The 16,338-nt window shown below is 44.6% G+C and overlaps 1 protein-coding gene across 3 annotated transcripts in view; it reads left to right on the top strand.

Annotated features, from left to right (window-relative positions):
• Positions 1-16,338, top strand: part of camsap3 (calmodulin regulated spectrin-associated protein family, member 3) — a 94,524-nt gene that overhangs the window by 62,431 nt on the left and 15,755 nt on the right. The window contains exons 5-12 of one of the 3 annotated variants that reach the window (XM_084328944.1): positions 5,245-5,380; positions 6,329-6,468; positions 7,087-7,171; positions 8,558-8,600; positions 10,727-10,788; positions 11,083-11,119; positions 12,343-14,413; positions 14,873-15,012. In XM_084328944.1, the coding sequence (XP_084185070.1) occupies positions 5,245-5,380; positions 6,329-6,468; positions 7,087-7,171; positions 8,558-8,600; positions 10,727-10,788; positions 11,083-11,119; positions 12,343-14,413; positions 14,873-15,012 (2,714 nt within the window). Of the gene's footprint in view, positions 1-5,244; positions 5,381-6,328; positions 6,469-7,086; positions 7,172-8,557; positions 8,601-10,726; positions 10,789-11,046; positions 11,120-12,342; positions 14,414-14,872; positions 15,013-16,338 lie in introns of all 3 variants that reach the window. The other 2 variants (XM_084328943.1, XM_084328942.1) reach the window with 2 other exon arrangements.

Here is a 16,338-nt window from a genome sequence, read left to right as displayed (position 1 = left end):
TGAATGCTCTCTAGTCGGGACTGAGCTGCATGTGTCTTGTCTCTGTTGTGATGTCACAGGGCAGGGAGGGAGGGAGGGGCGAGGTATTGTTGTTGTCGTTGACGTTAAAGTGCTGCATGGATGAATCGCACCTATCCAGGCCTGGAATTAACATGTACAACCTTGTGTGTGTGTAAAATGGCTACGGAGGGGGTTGAATGGACACTTTGACATTTTGAAACTTGGCCAGACTCGTCACAATTAGGAGAGAATGTTTCTGTTGTGGTAACATTATCGGCTTTGAAACCGTGGACTCGGAGTACAGCTACCTTCTTTTGCTGGAGAACTAACGGCTGGTGAACTTGAGAACTGCTACTCTATCTGACTCTTAATAACACTGTTAGGACTGTCTGACTATTTTTTTTATTTTTTTTATCTTTTTCTCCGCCTGATTTTCTATTTTTCTCCCCATCCAAATTTAGTCGTTATGCCAATTCCCCTACCTGGTTGTTGTGCGCATGTTCCTCCTACTGGTCGGTACAAGGGAACCCTGAAGTCCACCACATGCTTCCTCCGACACATGTGGAGACAGCCAGTGGCTCTTTTTTCACCTGGCAGCGAGGACTCTCATTGGTGAAGCGTAATGCGTGGGAGGTCACGCTGCCTTCACCATTTCCTGCCTTTCGCTGAGCAGGCGCCCAGACCTGACCTGTAGGCGTCGCTGTCCACAACGCCAGATTACCACCCACGACTTCCCTCCCCCTAACTCAGCCAAACGAGTTAGTATGACGACCGGCCCAAGCCGCAGGGCAATGCTGACTCCGGGAGTCGAGACCGCAGCCTCTTGCATTGGTGACAAGCGCAATCTCCGCTACGCCCCCCCACCGCTTGGACTATCTGACTCTTAACACTTTGGCTGCCATGGGTTAAATTCATTATCAACCGTAGGTTGCCGGCTCTATTTGTCTATAGAGAAAGTCCCCTTCTTTGCAGGGCTATAACTTTTTAAATTCTATTGCTACATTGCCATTATTAGGGCCCATTCAAAGTCCTATATGTATTGTTCATTGTGTAGCAACGTTAAACTTTTTCATTCACATATTCATAGTAAAGTATGGTCTAATGTATAAGTATGTTTTCATCTCTTTCTGCAGCTTTCTCCAGAACGTGATCTATAGCCCCAAATACATTATATTGATGATGCAATACAGTTTTATGGCAATCAGCGCAATATAAAAAATTCCAACTAGACGTACTTCTAGAAGTTACTACACGTCATCTGATGTTGACCGGATGGCCTAGGGGGCGTTTATAATTCCGTGGGCAGCGTTCTACCAATCATCTAATGTGGGTCAAATGTTGATAATAGCAGTTAGTATCGAAGACGGTAATTTTACACGCTAAAACTCACCCCAGTCTCCGCGCGCCGTTGGGCGATCATCGTAGAGTAGACATTTTACCATTATGGGATGTCGATTTACCCGGTCCATCTCCAGCTTGTATAATGGTATATACGTCCAAATCATGTTGTTTATCGAGTTATTGGCAATCAATCGCTATGTAGTGTGTCGAGATCGAGCCTCGGGACCTATAGCGAGTGCCCGGAAGTAATACGGCCGACCAGCACAACCTCTACGGCACTTCCTGTTAAGCGATTGCGCCGATCGGCCACCAGATGGCGCTCCTGAACCGCCAGAGAGCTCAGTGGGTCCTCCTGGTGGATCTCAGGCCAGCGGAGGGGAAATATGAATCCAATCCCAGATTTTTGAAATATTGATATTAAAGACGCTGTAAAGCGTCTTCGGCAACTTGAGCATGGCCGGGAATGACGTGTTTAGGCGTTTTCCGGCAGCCAAAGTGTTTAATAATAAACACTGTTAGGACTATCTGACTTGTTAGGACTATCTGACTCTTAATAATAAACACTGTTAGGACTGTCTGACTCTTAATAATAAACACTGTTAGGACTGTCTGACTCTTAATAATAAACACTGTTAGGACTGTCTAACTCTTAATAATAAACACTGTTTATCGGAGGTATGGGGTAACGCATACAAAACAACCATAAATACATTGACTATCCTACAAAAAAGAGCAATAAGAGTAATAAACAATGCAGGATATCGGGACCACACACACACACTGTTTCTACAATCACACATTTTGAAGTTCATTGATATGGTAAACTTTAAAACTCTGCAAGTTATGTACAAAGCAAGAAATATTACCTGTAAATGTAAGAAGCACATATCTGGATAAAGAGGGGAGATACAACCTCAGAGGACCATTGAACTTCAAAAAACCTGTGATGAAAACCAACCTGAAAATAATGTGCATCTCCTCTTACGGAGCCACCCTGTGGAATGGGCTAGACTAGAGGATGAACAAAAATATTGTGAAAACATAAATCAATTCAAATCTAGACAAAAAAAATCAATTTGATAGGTACAGAAGGGAAGAAGAGCTTTTAAAAAAAATACTTATGATACTGTATGTGTATTGTACGTTATATCATATTATATTATATAATCATATTATTATAATTAATTTGTATATTATATTAAACTATATTTGCAGTATATACTATTACAGGGGTGGACAACCAGTCAGAGACTAAGAGCCACAAAAATTACTGTGGTACCACAAAGAGCCACACCATATACCAGCGTTTCTCAACTTTTTTTCAGTCACGGCACCCTTCATGTGTATATAGGTCTCACCCTCTGGCCTCTGAAGTTGCTAATGTCTTTTTTATTTGGGCCTCACAGGGTTAAAAGTACCATGTGAGACCCACGGTTGCAAAATTATAAAATCACGTTTAGCCATTAAAAAAAAAAAAAAAAAAAAAGTCTGTAATGTTTATTTAAAAAATGTTAAGCATATGTATAGTCAATTGGTCCTGTTGTTCAGCCTCACAATGCTATTGGATAGTAAATGTGTTTATACTGTATGTCCCACCCTCTGGCCTCTGAAGTTGCTAATGTCTTTTTAATTTGGGCCCCACAGGGTTAACCGCTTAAGCCCGAGATATACAGTAAAAGTGTATATTTTCAGCATTACGTTTGTTTACCAATGATTTTAACTGTTATTAGTGAAATATAAGATTATAGAAATCTCAGGGCATTGAGTCGGAAACCGGCGCATATTGACAGGAGGAAGTGGAGCAGCCAAAAGTGAGTGTAGTCTTTTAAAGGAAGAGACTCAGGGCTTTCGAATAAAAAAAAACTACCTTACCCAGCTCACGCCAGCCCCTGTCAATAATTTTTTGGGATTATCTCCCACAAACCTGAATGTTATTGCCATAAAACAGAACGCAGTTAGTTTCTCTACCTTTCTGTGAATGTCTAGCAAAAAACGGTGTTGCAATATGATGAAAAATGGAGAAATTTACATTATAAAAAAGATGGCAGAATTCAGTACTGTATCTACAAAACCTTCTGTTTAATCATCTTCCCTTTATTCATTTGCTTAGATTTTTCAGGTCTGGTACATTTTAGCATGGTGTTATTCACAGTCAAAGATAATGTTTTTTTTTTTTTTTTTTTTATATAATTGATATTCTTCTTTGGTTCATTACAATTTACTCAAGCCTAGTAACAGACACAATATTTCTGACACTGGGAATACATTCCCTGAGATCCATAGATGTCCCTAGATTCAGATACCAAGAACATGCAAATGGACCATTTAAAAAAATATATGTAAATGTTTATTCTATGTCCTTATGACATAAAAAAAAAAAATATTATAATTTTCTTATATTTTCTTTTTATGGATGGAAGAGCCACACATTGGCGGGCAAAGAGCCACATGCGGCTTGCGAGCCGCACAATCTATTTACCCTTAAAATGAAGATAACACAGTGTAACGTTTTATATATCCCCAAGCATACCCCATATTTAGCATAAAACGCCTGACAATTGCATACCCAAAGTAATTTGCAATTTATTATACTTTATACTTATAGCACACAGTGTGTTGCATTAATGGAATTATAAAGCAACAAAAAGAAAAAAATTTACTTTTTATTTATTTATTGTTTTTACCTGTTATAACTAAGGAAAACCTCAAACTCTTATGAAGAGGAGAAAAAATACTGGCTGTGTAGACTTATTTTTAAATAAAACACAGAAGAGGAGACTAAACACTGGTGTCTGTAGACCGACTTTGAAATAAAACCCTGAACTATTCAGGTATATTTGAGTCCTTCCCTTATTTGTGGAACATTTATAAAAAAAAAAGTAGTCCACTTTGAAAAAAGACTACCATGTGTAGACCTACTTTGAAATAAAACACAGAAAAGGAGAAAAGACACTGGCATCTGTAGACCTACTTTGAAATAAACCCCTGAACTCTATGCAGCTCTATTTGAATCCTTCCCTTATTTGTGGAACATCTATAATCTGGTGCGTGCAGTGTGTTACTATGGTTTGGACCATGTATATCATCATCACTATTACTACTGTCTGATTGAATCCTGCCACTCAGTTACAATCCTAGTACTACTACCGGTACTGTTATCACTATTATCATTACTACTTGCACTCTGTTCTATGTTCTATTATTATTACTACCTATCCTACCTGTACCCCCCCCCCCCAATGCTGCTATGACGCTTGAATTTCCCCAAGGCGATTAATAAAGGAACACTTGACTTACCCGCAAGCCGTTCTCTCCCTTAGAGTCAATAAAGAATGTGAACGAGGCTAAGAAGCCATTTTAGGGTAACTGAAGGACGTATATATATATATAATTTTTGCCTCAATGTGACATTGGTTCTAAAAAAATAACCAATTAAAAGATTGAAAATGTCAAAGGTATTCCTTTTTAAAAGCAGACCTCCAGTCGGCTGGTCAGTGTTGACACACAATGTGACACGGGGAGCTGTGTGTCTTTATGTTTTGTCGTTCTACCTGTTAAAGGGGTTTCATTACTCTATCTCTCTCCCCCTCTCTCTCTCCTCTGAGACTTTCAGCTGTCCCACTTTCACAGTCGTCCTCTCCGCCTCCCCTCTCATTAAGTCACTCCCCTAGCGTCTGCCACCCGCCTGCCTGTGTACATTACTTCCCCCTCACATCAGCATGGTCCTTATCGCTTCTCTTTTTTCCAAAACATTATATTTTTTTGCTAGAATTCCTTTTTAACGTGTCTTCCGCGTCACGTGCTTTCATGAAGTGTTTATCCAGATGCAACTGTGATTTATTTTCTTTCTTTTTGCAACTGTCATTAAATGTCTCTCTCTCTGTCTCTCTCTCTCTCTCTCAGCTCCGCTACAGGAAGGATAAGCAATCCAAACAGAAGCCAATGTTCCCTGTGGTGAATGAAGTCAAAGATTTATCCAATGGCTGCGCCGTTGCTGCTGTTATACACTACTATTGCCCTGACCTGCTAAGACTCGAAGGTACCAGCAATGGTTGTAACCCACAGTGCTATAAGAATCAAGAAGAATCAAGAGGTTTATTTGTCACATACATACCAGGGCATACAGTCAAATGTGGGTGGTCATGCCCGCATTGATTATGCAAAATACAATAATAAAAATAGGCATAGGGAAAAAAAAATAAAAAATATATATATATATATATATAGAAAAAATATAATAGGTAAGACACAAGATATGCATGGTAAAAAAAAAGACATGCTAAGTTCCTGAGAAACTGGTTCCTATATACACTACTATACAATATACAATTTACAATTTTAACTCTTAATGTATCTAAACTATACTATTAGTACCTCCTTCCTTTAAAGTGACTTTCTATTTTTTAAAGTGACATTTTGTTTAAGTGGTTGTTGTAGCGGTTGCCGCATGAGTGTGTGTGTGTGTGTGTGTGTGTGTGTGTGTGTGTGTGTGTGTGCGCTCATGTGTACTTGTGAGTGGAGAGTTCAGTGTTCAGTGTTCTGATGGCCAGAGAAGCATCAGCACTCAATTAGGGCAGCACTCAATTAGGGCTTTTTACATTTATTTAACCAGGAAATTGAGTTCGGTTTGGGAGAGGGAGGTAAGGGGTTTTAGATTGTGTGTTGTGAAGTTTAGACTTCAGAGAGGGAGAGTAAAGTACAGAAAAAAAAGGTACCGTTGGGTACCGGTATCGATTCCCAGGTAAAAAGAAACATTTTCAGGCTCGGTGTCCTGAAAAGACCCACCGCGTAGGCCAGATGCAAGCCGCATTTTACAATAAACCTCTGTGGGGATGCTTAAAAAAAAATATTATAACCGCAAATTTTATCGCAGTCGCAATATCTGTCAGAAAAATCGCAATTAGATTATTTCCCAAAATCGTGCAGCCCTACACTCGATGCAATAACTGAACGCTACCTGACTTACTGTCCGTCCTCTGTGTGTTAGATGTGTGTATGAAGGAGTCCATGTCTACGGCAGACAGCTTGTACAACCTGCAGTTCATCCGGGAGTTCTGCGACAGCTGCTTAAAGAGTTGTTGTCCTCTGACCCTGGAGGACATGCTCTACGCCCCACAGGAGCTTCAGGTACCCCCCCCCCCCCACACACACACACACACACACACACACACACACACACACACACACACCCCTTGTAAATAAGATAATTAAAGGTGCTCTTAACCCTTTCACTGCCACACGACAGCCGGTTCGCCCTTCCACTGTGACAATACAGAAGGTTAGCCCTTTACTATCACACAACCGACGGCGATGCTCCATCATTAGCATCATTAGCTCCGCGGAGCATCGCCGTCGGTTGTGTGATAGTAAAGGGTTAACCTTCTGTCGTGTGGCAGTGAAAGGGTTAAGTGGTGTTTTTTAGTTTGTTAAAATCTACATGTAAATATAATAGCTCTACATTCCGACAGCCATCACTTGATTATAGAGTGCCTGGTCAGCAACATGGGTCTCCCAGTCCCTCTCCGCTTCTGTTTACTGCAGAGGAGAGGGACTGGGAGACCTGTATTTTCTGACCAGACACTCTATATCAGTGATGGCCGCTATTTAAGAGCTATTTAACACTTATTTTAACAAAAGAAAATACAGCTTACAGCACCTTTTAACCACTGAGTCGACACGTCTTAATGTTGTGTCACTTGTTGTCCTCATCCTTCCTGATGCGTTCTTCTGTGGGACCTATTTTAGTTCAACTGGCTGAGCTTCTTAGCGGAGCTTCTCAACTGGTTCGAGGTACGAAGGCCAGAGTTTGTTCAGCCAATAGATGCAGCAGGTGAGCGTGACCGTCTTTACCGTCTTGTGTGAATGTGAGTGCGTATTATACAGTGTAATTTAGGATACTCTCTTCCGTTTTTGAGTAGGCACATATCCCCTCCTGTTTACCACAGCTGAGGTACGCTTATGGCCCACCTATGAGAGATTACAATGTGATAGCTGGCATATGCTGATATTGGCCAAGATACGAAGAAGATGACTTTATTGTCAAAATACACAAGGCAATTTAAGTTGGTCTTTTCGCATATCCCTCCTAGTTACACACACACACAGTCCCCATATCCCTCCTAGTTACACATACACACAGTCCTCATATCCCTCCTAGTTACACACACACAGTCCCCATATCCCTCATAGTTACACATACACACAGTCCTCTTATCCCTCCTAGTTACACACACACACAGTCCCCATATCCCTCATAGTTACACATACACACAGTCCTCATATCCCTCATAGTTACACATACACACAGTCCTCATATCCCTCCTAGTTACACATACACACAGTCCTCATATCCCTCCTAGTTACACATACACACAGTCCTCATATCCCTCCTAGTTACACATACACACAGTCCTCATATCCCTCCTAGTTACACATACACACAGTCCTCATATCCCTCCTAGTTACACATACACACAGTCCTCATATCCCTCCTAGTTACACACACACACAGTCCCCATATCCCTCCTAGTTACACATACACACAGTCCTCATATCCCTCCTAGTTACACATACACACAGTCCTCATATCCCTCCTAGTTACACATACACACAGTCCCCATAGCCCTCCTAGTTACACATACACACAGTCCCCCACACATAATGCATTTCATCAGAGAGGTCAGAGTGCAGGGTCACCTGCAGTGCAGCAATTTTGTGGTTCACTGCCTTGCTCAAGGGCACAGAGATGGTGGGCACTGTAGATGTAATACCAGTCACCAGCTCACAGCTGGAATACACCCTCCTGTCAGTGGCGGGGATTGAACCAGCGACCTTTCGGTTACTGGCCAGCCTCTTTACCTCTAGGCCACCCAAAAAGTACTAAAGCATGTAGACATCTTATCCCATTTACTATTGGGTTTTGATGTCTTCACTTATGTATGCAGGCGATCTTGTTATAGAGACACGTAATTGACCTCAAACTCCGCCCCCTTTTCTTAATCCTCGCAGCTGTTTCTTTCCTCTGCCAAACGACCCACGCATAAACACCTCATCCTGACCCAAGGCCTTCCTGGGTTATGATGAGCTGTTATTCGGAATACCGTGGGCACGTGAACACAACTTGTAATGTGTGGTAGAGCACATGGATGCCATTTGGATATTGTGTCTGGTAACGATGTGATGAGGTTCAACGCTGAGTTTTCCTTTTTTATTCCAGATGACACCACACCAATGACGCAGAACAGTGTGAGCTGTAACAGGTACAGTAGCGCTCTTCCTCATTCTGAGCTGTAATGGGTACAGTAGCGCTCTTCCTCGCTCAGAGCAGGTAGTGGAAGATGATTTTATTGTCAATGCACACAAGGCAATTGAAATTTGACTTTTCCCATATCCCTCCTAGTTACACACACACAGTCCTCATATCCCTCCTAGTTAGACATACACACAGACCTTATATCCCTCCTAGTTACACACAGTCCTCATATCCCTCCTAGTTAGACATACACACAGTCCTCATATCCCTCCTAGTTAGACATACACACAGACCTTATATCCCTCCTAGTTAGACACAGACCTTATATCCCTCCTAGTTACACACAGTCCTCATATCCCTCCTAGTTAGACATACACACAGACCTTATATCCCTCCTAGTTACACACAGTCCTCATATCCCTCCTGGTTACATACATACTAGTGATGCACGATATATCGGCCGATATGGCAGTTTTTTTTACACATCGGTATCGGTCCGATATCAAGATAGGGCCGATATAACCTTTTTTCTTTTTTTTTTATCTTTTTTTTTTAAACATGTTTTGGCCTTAAATAGTTTCAAAATATCAGTCATTTCTGAAAATAAGTTACAAAAGTAAAAAAAAAATATGCGTTTTGGAAAATAGCTCTTTATTTGATTATCATAAAAAAGTGTTTTCTATACAGAGATATTGACATCGGTAAATATCGGTATCGGACAGAACAGCAATATTAATATCGGTATCGGCTACAATTTTCACATCGGTGCATCACTAATACATACACACAGTGCTCATATCCCTCCTGGTTACATACATACACACAGTCCTCATACCCCTCCTAGTTACACATACACACAGTCCTCATACCCCTCCTAGTTACACATGCACACAGTCCTCATACCCCTCCTAGTTACACATACACACAGTGCTCATATCCCTCCTGGTTACATACATACACACAGTCCTCATACCCCTCCTAGTTACACATACACACAGTGCTCATATCCCTCCTGGTTACATACATACACACAGTCCTCATACCCCTCCTAGTTACACATACACACAGTCCTCATACCCCTCCTAGTTACACATACACACAGTGCTCATATCCCTCCTGGTTACATACATACACACAGTCCTCATACCCCTCCTAGTTACACATACACACAGTCCTCATACCCCTCCTAGTTACACATACACACAGTCCTCATACCCCTCCTAGTTATACATACACACAGTCCTCATACCCCTCCTAGTTACACATACACACAGACCTCATACCCCTCCTGGTTACACATACACACAGTCCTCATACCCCTCCTAGTTATACATACACACAGACCTCATACCCCTCCTGGTTACACATACACACAGTCCTCATACCCCTCCTGGTTACACATACACACAGTCCTCATACCCCTCCTAGTTATACATACACACAGACCTCATACCCCTCCTGGTTACACATACACACAGTCCTCATACCCCTCCTGGTTACACATACACACAGTCCTCATACCCCTCCTAGTTATACATACACACAGACCTCATACCCCTCCTGGTTACACATACACACAGTCCTCATACCCCTCCTAGTTATACATACACACAGTCCTCATACCCCTCCTAGTTACACATACACACAGTCCTCATACCCCTCCTGGTTACACATACACACAGTCCTCATACCCCTCCTAGTTACACATACACACAGTCCTCATACCCCTCCTAGTTACATACATACACACAGTCCTCATACCCCTCCTAGTTACACATACACACAGTCCTCATATCCCTCCTGGTTACATACATACACACAGTCCCTCACACATGTGCATTTCATCAGAGCACAGTGCAGCGCCCCTGGAGTTTTGGGGGGTTCAGTGCCTTGCTCTTAGGCAGGATGGTAGGCACTGTAGATGTAATACCAGCCACCCTTCAGTCACCAGCTCATAGCTGAAACACGCCCTCCTGTCGGGGGGCCGGGGATCGAACCAGCGGCCTTTCAGGTTATTGGCCGGTCTCTTTACCTCTAGGCCACCCTGCCTCTCCTCCCTCGCCCTCGATGCATTGCAGTAAATGAGCAGTAACTGCATTTTAACCCGACGGTCGTTTCTCTTGTGTTCTCCAGCGGTTCTCCTTCCATCTTCAAGAGGCCCTTCCTCCCCATCTCCACCCCAGCGGGTGTGTCAGGTGAGAGCAGAGTCATGCCAGCATGGACGTCACGCTGGATTACACTCCAGGACCCCCCCCCCCTGTGATTTGCCTGCGTTTGTTTGTGTCACTAACCTCTTATTATTGTCAGTACGATGTACTGTCATGTCTCTCCTCGTGTTTTTCTTTGAGTTGTATTGGTGTATCGTTTTGGTTGCATCCCTGTGAGGCGTGCATGCCTTTACCTGTGTCTGTCTGTCTGTGTGTGTGTGTGTGTGTGTGTCCCAACGTGCTCAGGATCTTTGACTCAGTCTACCTCAATGTCTCATATAGAAGGAGCAGGAAGGACGTGGAGCAAGAAACCTCTCAGGTAGGCCCCGCCCCCTATTCACCTCCTCCACCTGTTCCACCACCACAGAACCTTAATGGATAGGAAAGGCACTTCCCGGCAAGGGGCGTAGGTTTGGTTTCAACATGGGGGGGGGGGGGGGGGCGCACTTTAAGCATGGGTTCTGGTTGTCCTCCCCCAGGACGTTTTGAGCGTCAAACACTTAATGCATTCTGCATTCTGGTGTAGGGCTGGGCGATAAAACAATAACGATAATTATCACGATATATTTTAATAATCGATAATAAAAAGAAAAATGTTTTGTGACCTGCAACAGTGCAGCTTTAAAACCAGAGACAGTGGACAGACTTGTCTTTCTTGCCTGCAACTTAAAGTAATGGCTTTGCTTGTCCAAATGACAATACTGACCAAATTGAGATTTATTTTTCTCTTGTCCATTTATTTTGTTTGCTTTTTAATTTAAAATAGTTTGAAGCCGTCTGTACACGGTAGGCTATGTGTGCTAGCAGAGCTAGTCTCCAGTTGCGAGTCACGGAGCACATGTGCGGTGGTTTGTCCACCAAAAAAGCGCCAAAAGATAGAAAAGAAACTAGTAGAGCCAGAACTGTTCAACTCCCCTGGAGCCACAGCCACTTTTTTTGGTACTTTCACTTTAAAACTAGCTGCAGCCTGAGAACTGGAGTGTGAGCGGCTGTAACACTAAAGATGGCGGCAACGACAAAGAATTGCTGCAAAATAAACATACATTTGTTGTTTAAATAATAATTAAAATTAAATTAAAATATAGATAATTATCGATATCGAACGATATGAAACATTTTATCGTGATATATCGTGATAAAGATTTTGGCCATATCGCCCAGCCCTATTCTGGTGTACTTTTTTGAGAGGCACGTTTGCAGGGTTGAGATGGTATGGTCCTGTAGGGGTGTCTGTCTGATGGTATGGTCCTGTAGGGGTGTCAGAAATAGTCTTTTCAATAATATTCTTGTTTTTCTATTGTTTTCGTTATTTCTTTTTACATGCATACATTTATTACAGAATAATAAAATCAAGAAAATGGACATTAGTCTCCCATCTTTTGTCTCCCAGAGAGACTGGAGACACTGACCCTAGACAAATTCTAGCCGTAAATATCCCACTCGAATTGACCATATTCACACGGAAGCCATTTTGCTCTCTTTATTATGTCACACCTGTTTATTATAATGTCCACTCACACTTAATTGTCTCCGTCTCTCTAGCCGGCCCTTGTCAGCCGTGTCCTTCAGCATTCCGTTTGGACTGGACAGCGATGTGGACATTGTGATGGGCAACCCCATCATAACGCGCTCTGTAAGCTCGGACCAACTCAACCCACCGGGCCAAGCCATGACCCGGGTGCCCTACACACCTCCAGAGGACCTCAGCCACCTGCTCAGCAAGCCCCCCGGCCCCCAGAGAGCCTCCTGGGCCACCCAGGTCCCCAGTGTCCCCCGGCTGGCAGAGGAGAACGGCCTGGGCGAAGAGAGCGAGGAGACGGGAGAGTTGCCTACCATCGAGGAGGCCCTGCAGATCATCCACAATGAGAGCAAGATGGAGCCTCGCTTGCACCCCGACGGTGCCCCCGACGGTGCCCCCGATGGCTTCTACTTGCACTCTCCCGACGACCCGGCGAGTTCCAGACACGACGGCAACCATGTGCCAATCAGCTGCTCCGCTCCCTCCCGCTCGGGGATGACGTACCGGCCCACGGGGGAGTCGAGGGACCGCGGCCGCGTCAGACACACCTCGGAATGCTCGCGAGACGACGACTCGGTGCTAAGAGACGGCAGCGTGGACTCCGATGCCTCGGAAGACCTCCCCAAGACCCAGTCCACCCCGGCCACGCCCGCCGCCGGCGGCCCCCACTCTGCGAGAGGCCCCGGCAAGAACCTGAATGACAGCGGCGTGAAGATGACCAGCTTTGCGGAGCGCAAGAAGAAACACGTCACTGATTCGCCAAAAGCGGAAGAGCCCACTGCCACTCAAATGACCACCTCGTCTCAGAAGTCCGACGAGAGTCCCGCCAAGAGCCCACAGCTCACCACGGAGATGTCCGAGCTGGGGGCTCGGCTTGAGGAGAAGCGCAAGGCCATCGAGGCCCAGAAGAAACGCATCGAGGCCATTTTTGCAAAGCACCGGCAAAGACTTGGCAAGAGTGCCTTCTTGAAGCTGAAAAAGGAGCAGTGTGAGGGAGAAGAGGAAGAAGGAGACCAGGTCAGCACCTCCTCCACTGAAGACGACCTGTGTCGCCTGACACTAGAAGAGAGGCTGGCTCGAATGGAGGAGGAAGAGCAGCAGGAGGAAGACAAACGGCACCCCTTAGTGGAGGATGAGGGTAATGTCAAACCTGGGCTTCGGTTTGACACCCTCTCCAAGGACAAAGCAGGAGAGAAGGGGCCCGGCTCACCAGGGGTAGCTCCACTAGGGGACTATAACAATGCTGTATCCAAGCTCACTGCCGCCTTGAGCTCCTTGCAGAGTGACATGCAGCGCCTATCTGATCAGCAAAACCATCTGATCAGGAAGAAACCTGCCGCTCCTAGCAACAAGTCCTGGGTCATTCCAAAAACCTCCACCCCAGCCCCTCTCTCCGCACGCATGTCCCGGGAATCCACCCGAGACCTCAACTCCGCCTCCTCCTCTCCGTCGCCGTCCCGCAAAAGCCTAAACTACACCACTCCCCCCAAATCCCCCCAGGTTCTCCACCGCAGGGCCCAGTCCGTGCCTCCCAAGAGCCCCAAGAACCATAACCACCACGCTCGGCCCCTGGACGTCAAAGTCCCGGCCCTGTCGCGGGTTCTCACCCCGCCTCAGAACGTGGACCGCATACCCCACCTGCGGCGCGTGAGCCCCTGGCAGTGCCAGGTTCAGACCTCCTCCTCCTTAACCTTCGGCTCTTCCTCCGAAGGTCTGGACTCCCCGCGCTCGCCCGGATACACACCCGCACCCACCCCGACTCCCCGCCCCTCGATGGAGGACGCCCTGTCGGACGCGGGCTCCATCGATGACCACAGTATCTTCAGCATGGACCTGGACGCCGGGCCCTCACAAGCCAGGAAGGACCTGCCTGCCGGCGGCGGCGGCAGCTCCGGAGCGCCGTCGGAATGCTCCTTCGACAGCGACTTCCCTGTGGCGGCGCTGAACGGCAACCGCAGCAGCCTCATCGAGATCCCCCTGTCGGCCCTGAGGGGAGACGACGAGGACGAGGACCAAGGGGCCGACATCTTCTCGGACTCCATGAGTGACGTGACGGAGCCGGACATGAAGGGAGGGGTCGGCTTCTTCTTCAAGGTTGGTGCTTGGATATTGTTCCGTCGGTCTGCGCTTTGCGGTGTAGCCTGCCTGTGATCTGGGCTGGTTAAACAGCATGTCTTTTTTTTTTTACTCATTATATTTTCTGAAAGAGCAAGATCAGATCTCCAAAATTATATTCGTTGCACTTTAATCAGAGAGGAAATGAGGATGTTATGCTCATTGAAGTTGCTGCGTAAGTAATATATTTACGTTTCGTAAAGGTGAAAGTCCCCCAAAAAAGCCCTGATCGGGAGTTGAACTAACAATGCTTGTGAAGTGCACTCACCACCCTTAGGTAAACAGGTAACAGTGTGGTTAGGGTAATGGTTAGTTTAAGGGAACAGTGTGGTTAGGGTTAGTTTAAGGCAACAGTTTTAATTTTTATTATTTTAATGAATAGTTCTTGAGAGAGAGTTGTCTTATAACTTTACCTCTATCTCTCCGTTTGTCCGGTAGCAGGATGACAAGGTGCGGCCGGAGGATGAGATGGCCCAGCGGAGAGCAGCCCTGCTGGAGAAGCAGCAGAAGAGGACGGAGGAGATGAAGAGACGCAAGCTGGAGCAGGAGCAGGAGAAGGAGAAGGAGAAAGAGGCCAAGTAAGATCTTATCATGTAATTCATGAGAAACATACTAACAAACAAACTGGAGAAGGAGAAAGAGGCCAGGTGAGATCTTAACATGTGATTCATGAGAAACATACTAACAAACAAACTGGAGAAGGAGAAAGAGGCCAGGTGAGATCTTATCATGTGATTCATGAGAAACATACTAACAAACAAACTAACTGGAGAAGGAGAAAGAGGCCAGGTGAGATCTTAACATGTGTTTCATGAGAAACATACTAACAAACAAACTGGAGAAGGAGAAAGGCCAGGTGAGATCTTATCATGTGATTCATGAGAAACATACTAACAAACAAACTGGAGAAGGAGAAAGAGGCCAGGTGAGATCTTAACATGTGACTCATGGGAAACATACTAACAAACAAACTGGAGCAGGAGAAAGAGGCCAGGTGAGATCTTAACATGTGATTCATGAGAAACATACTGACAAACAAAACTATTATTCATTCATTCAATCAATCTTTATTTAATCTCAAAAGATCATTGAGAGCAAGCTCTCATTTACAATGACGTTGAGAAATACAAAACATAATAAATACAAAAAAAGAAAATGGAAACAAAGTCAATCAATTAAACATTTAAAATAATTAAAAACAACTGTGGTGAAGTGGTTTGCTATTAATGTTTTAAACCAATGAATTGAGTTTGAAAGTGCATTGAAATAGTTGTTTCTGGGGCACAGAATCTGAAAGCAGATTTTCCTAATTTAGTGCAAAAGTCAATGACTAGAGCGAGTATAAGGTCCAGAGCTCCAATCCAGCAATGAGGTGATGTAGGGTGGAGACATCACCAATAATGGCCTTATACATAAACAGATGCCAATGCATTATGTAGTATAATAATTCAGTTGACTTTCAGTCATATTATTGGCTTCAAAATTCAAATGCTGAAAAGAGACATTTTGCTATTGGAGAATCATCAGTCTTATGTTTAGTTAATTAACAATGAATTCTCCATATTCATTCAGTCATAAGTTAATATATTGGAGGTAAAATATCTATTTACATTTACATCTCGTCATTTAGCTGACTCTTTTATCCAAAGCGACTTACAAGTTCTGGATAAAACAACAAAAGGGGCGCAACTCTTTCAGTAACAATGTTCATCAAGGGGGGGCAGGTGGCGCACGGAGACTACGTTCGTCACCAACACCGGGAGACACTGGATTCGCCTGTTCGAATCCAGCTCCCGGCGTTGCTATCAGCTTGGCTGGCCTCTCACACTGATACAATTGGCTGTATCAGGGGGTGGGAAAGCTGAAGGGTGGGTCCTGGGCGTTGTGGACAGCGACCCCTACAG

The sequence above is a fragment of the Notolepis coatsorum genome, assembly GCF_963971535.1.
Source record: "Notolepis coatsorum genome assembly, chromosome: 14".
Lineage (NCBI taxonomy): Eukaryota > Metazoa > Chordata > Actinopteri > Aulopiformes > Paralepididae > Notolepis > Notolepis coatsorum.
Note: the sequence above shows the minus strand (reverse complement) of the source record. Positions and strands in the feature narration are given on the sequence as shown.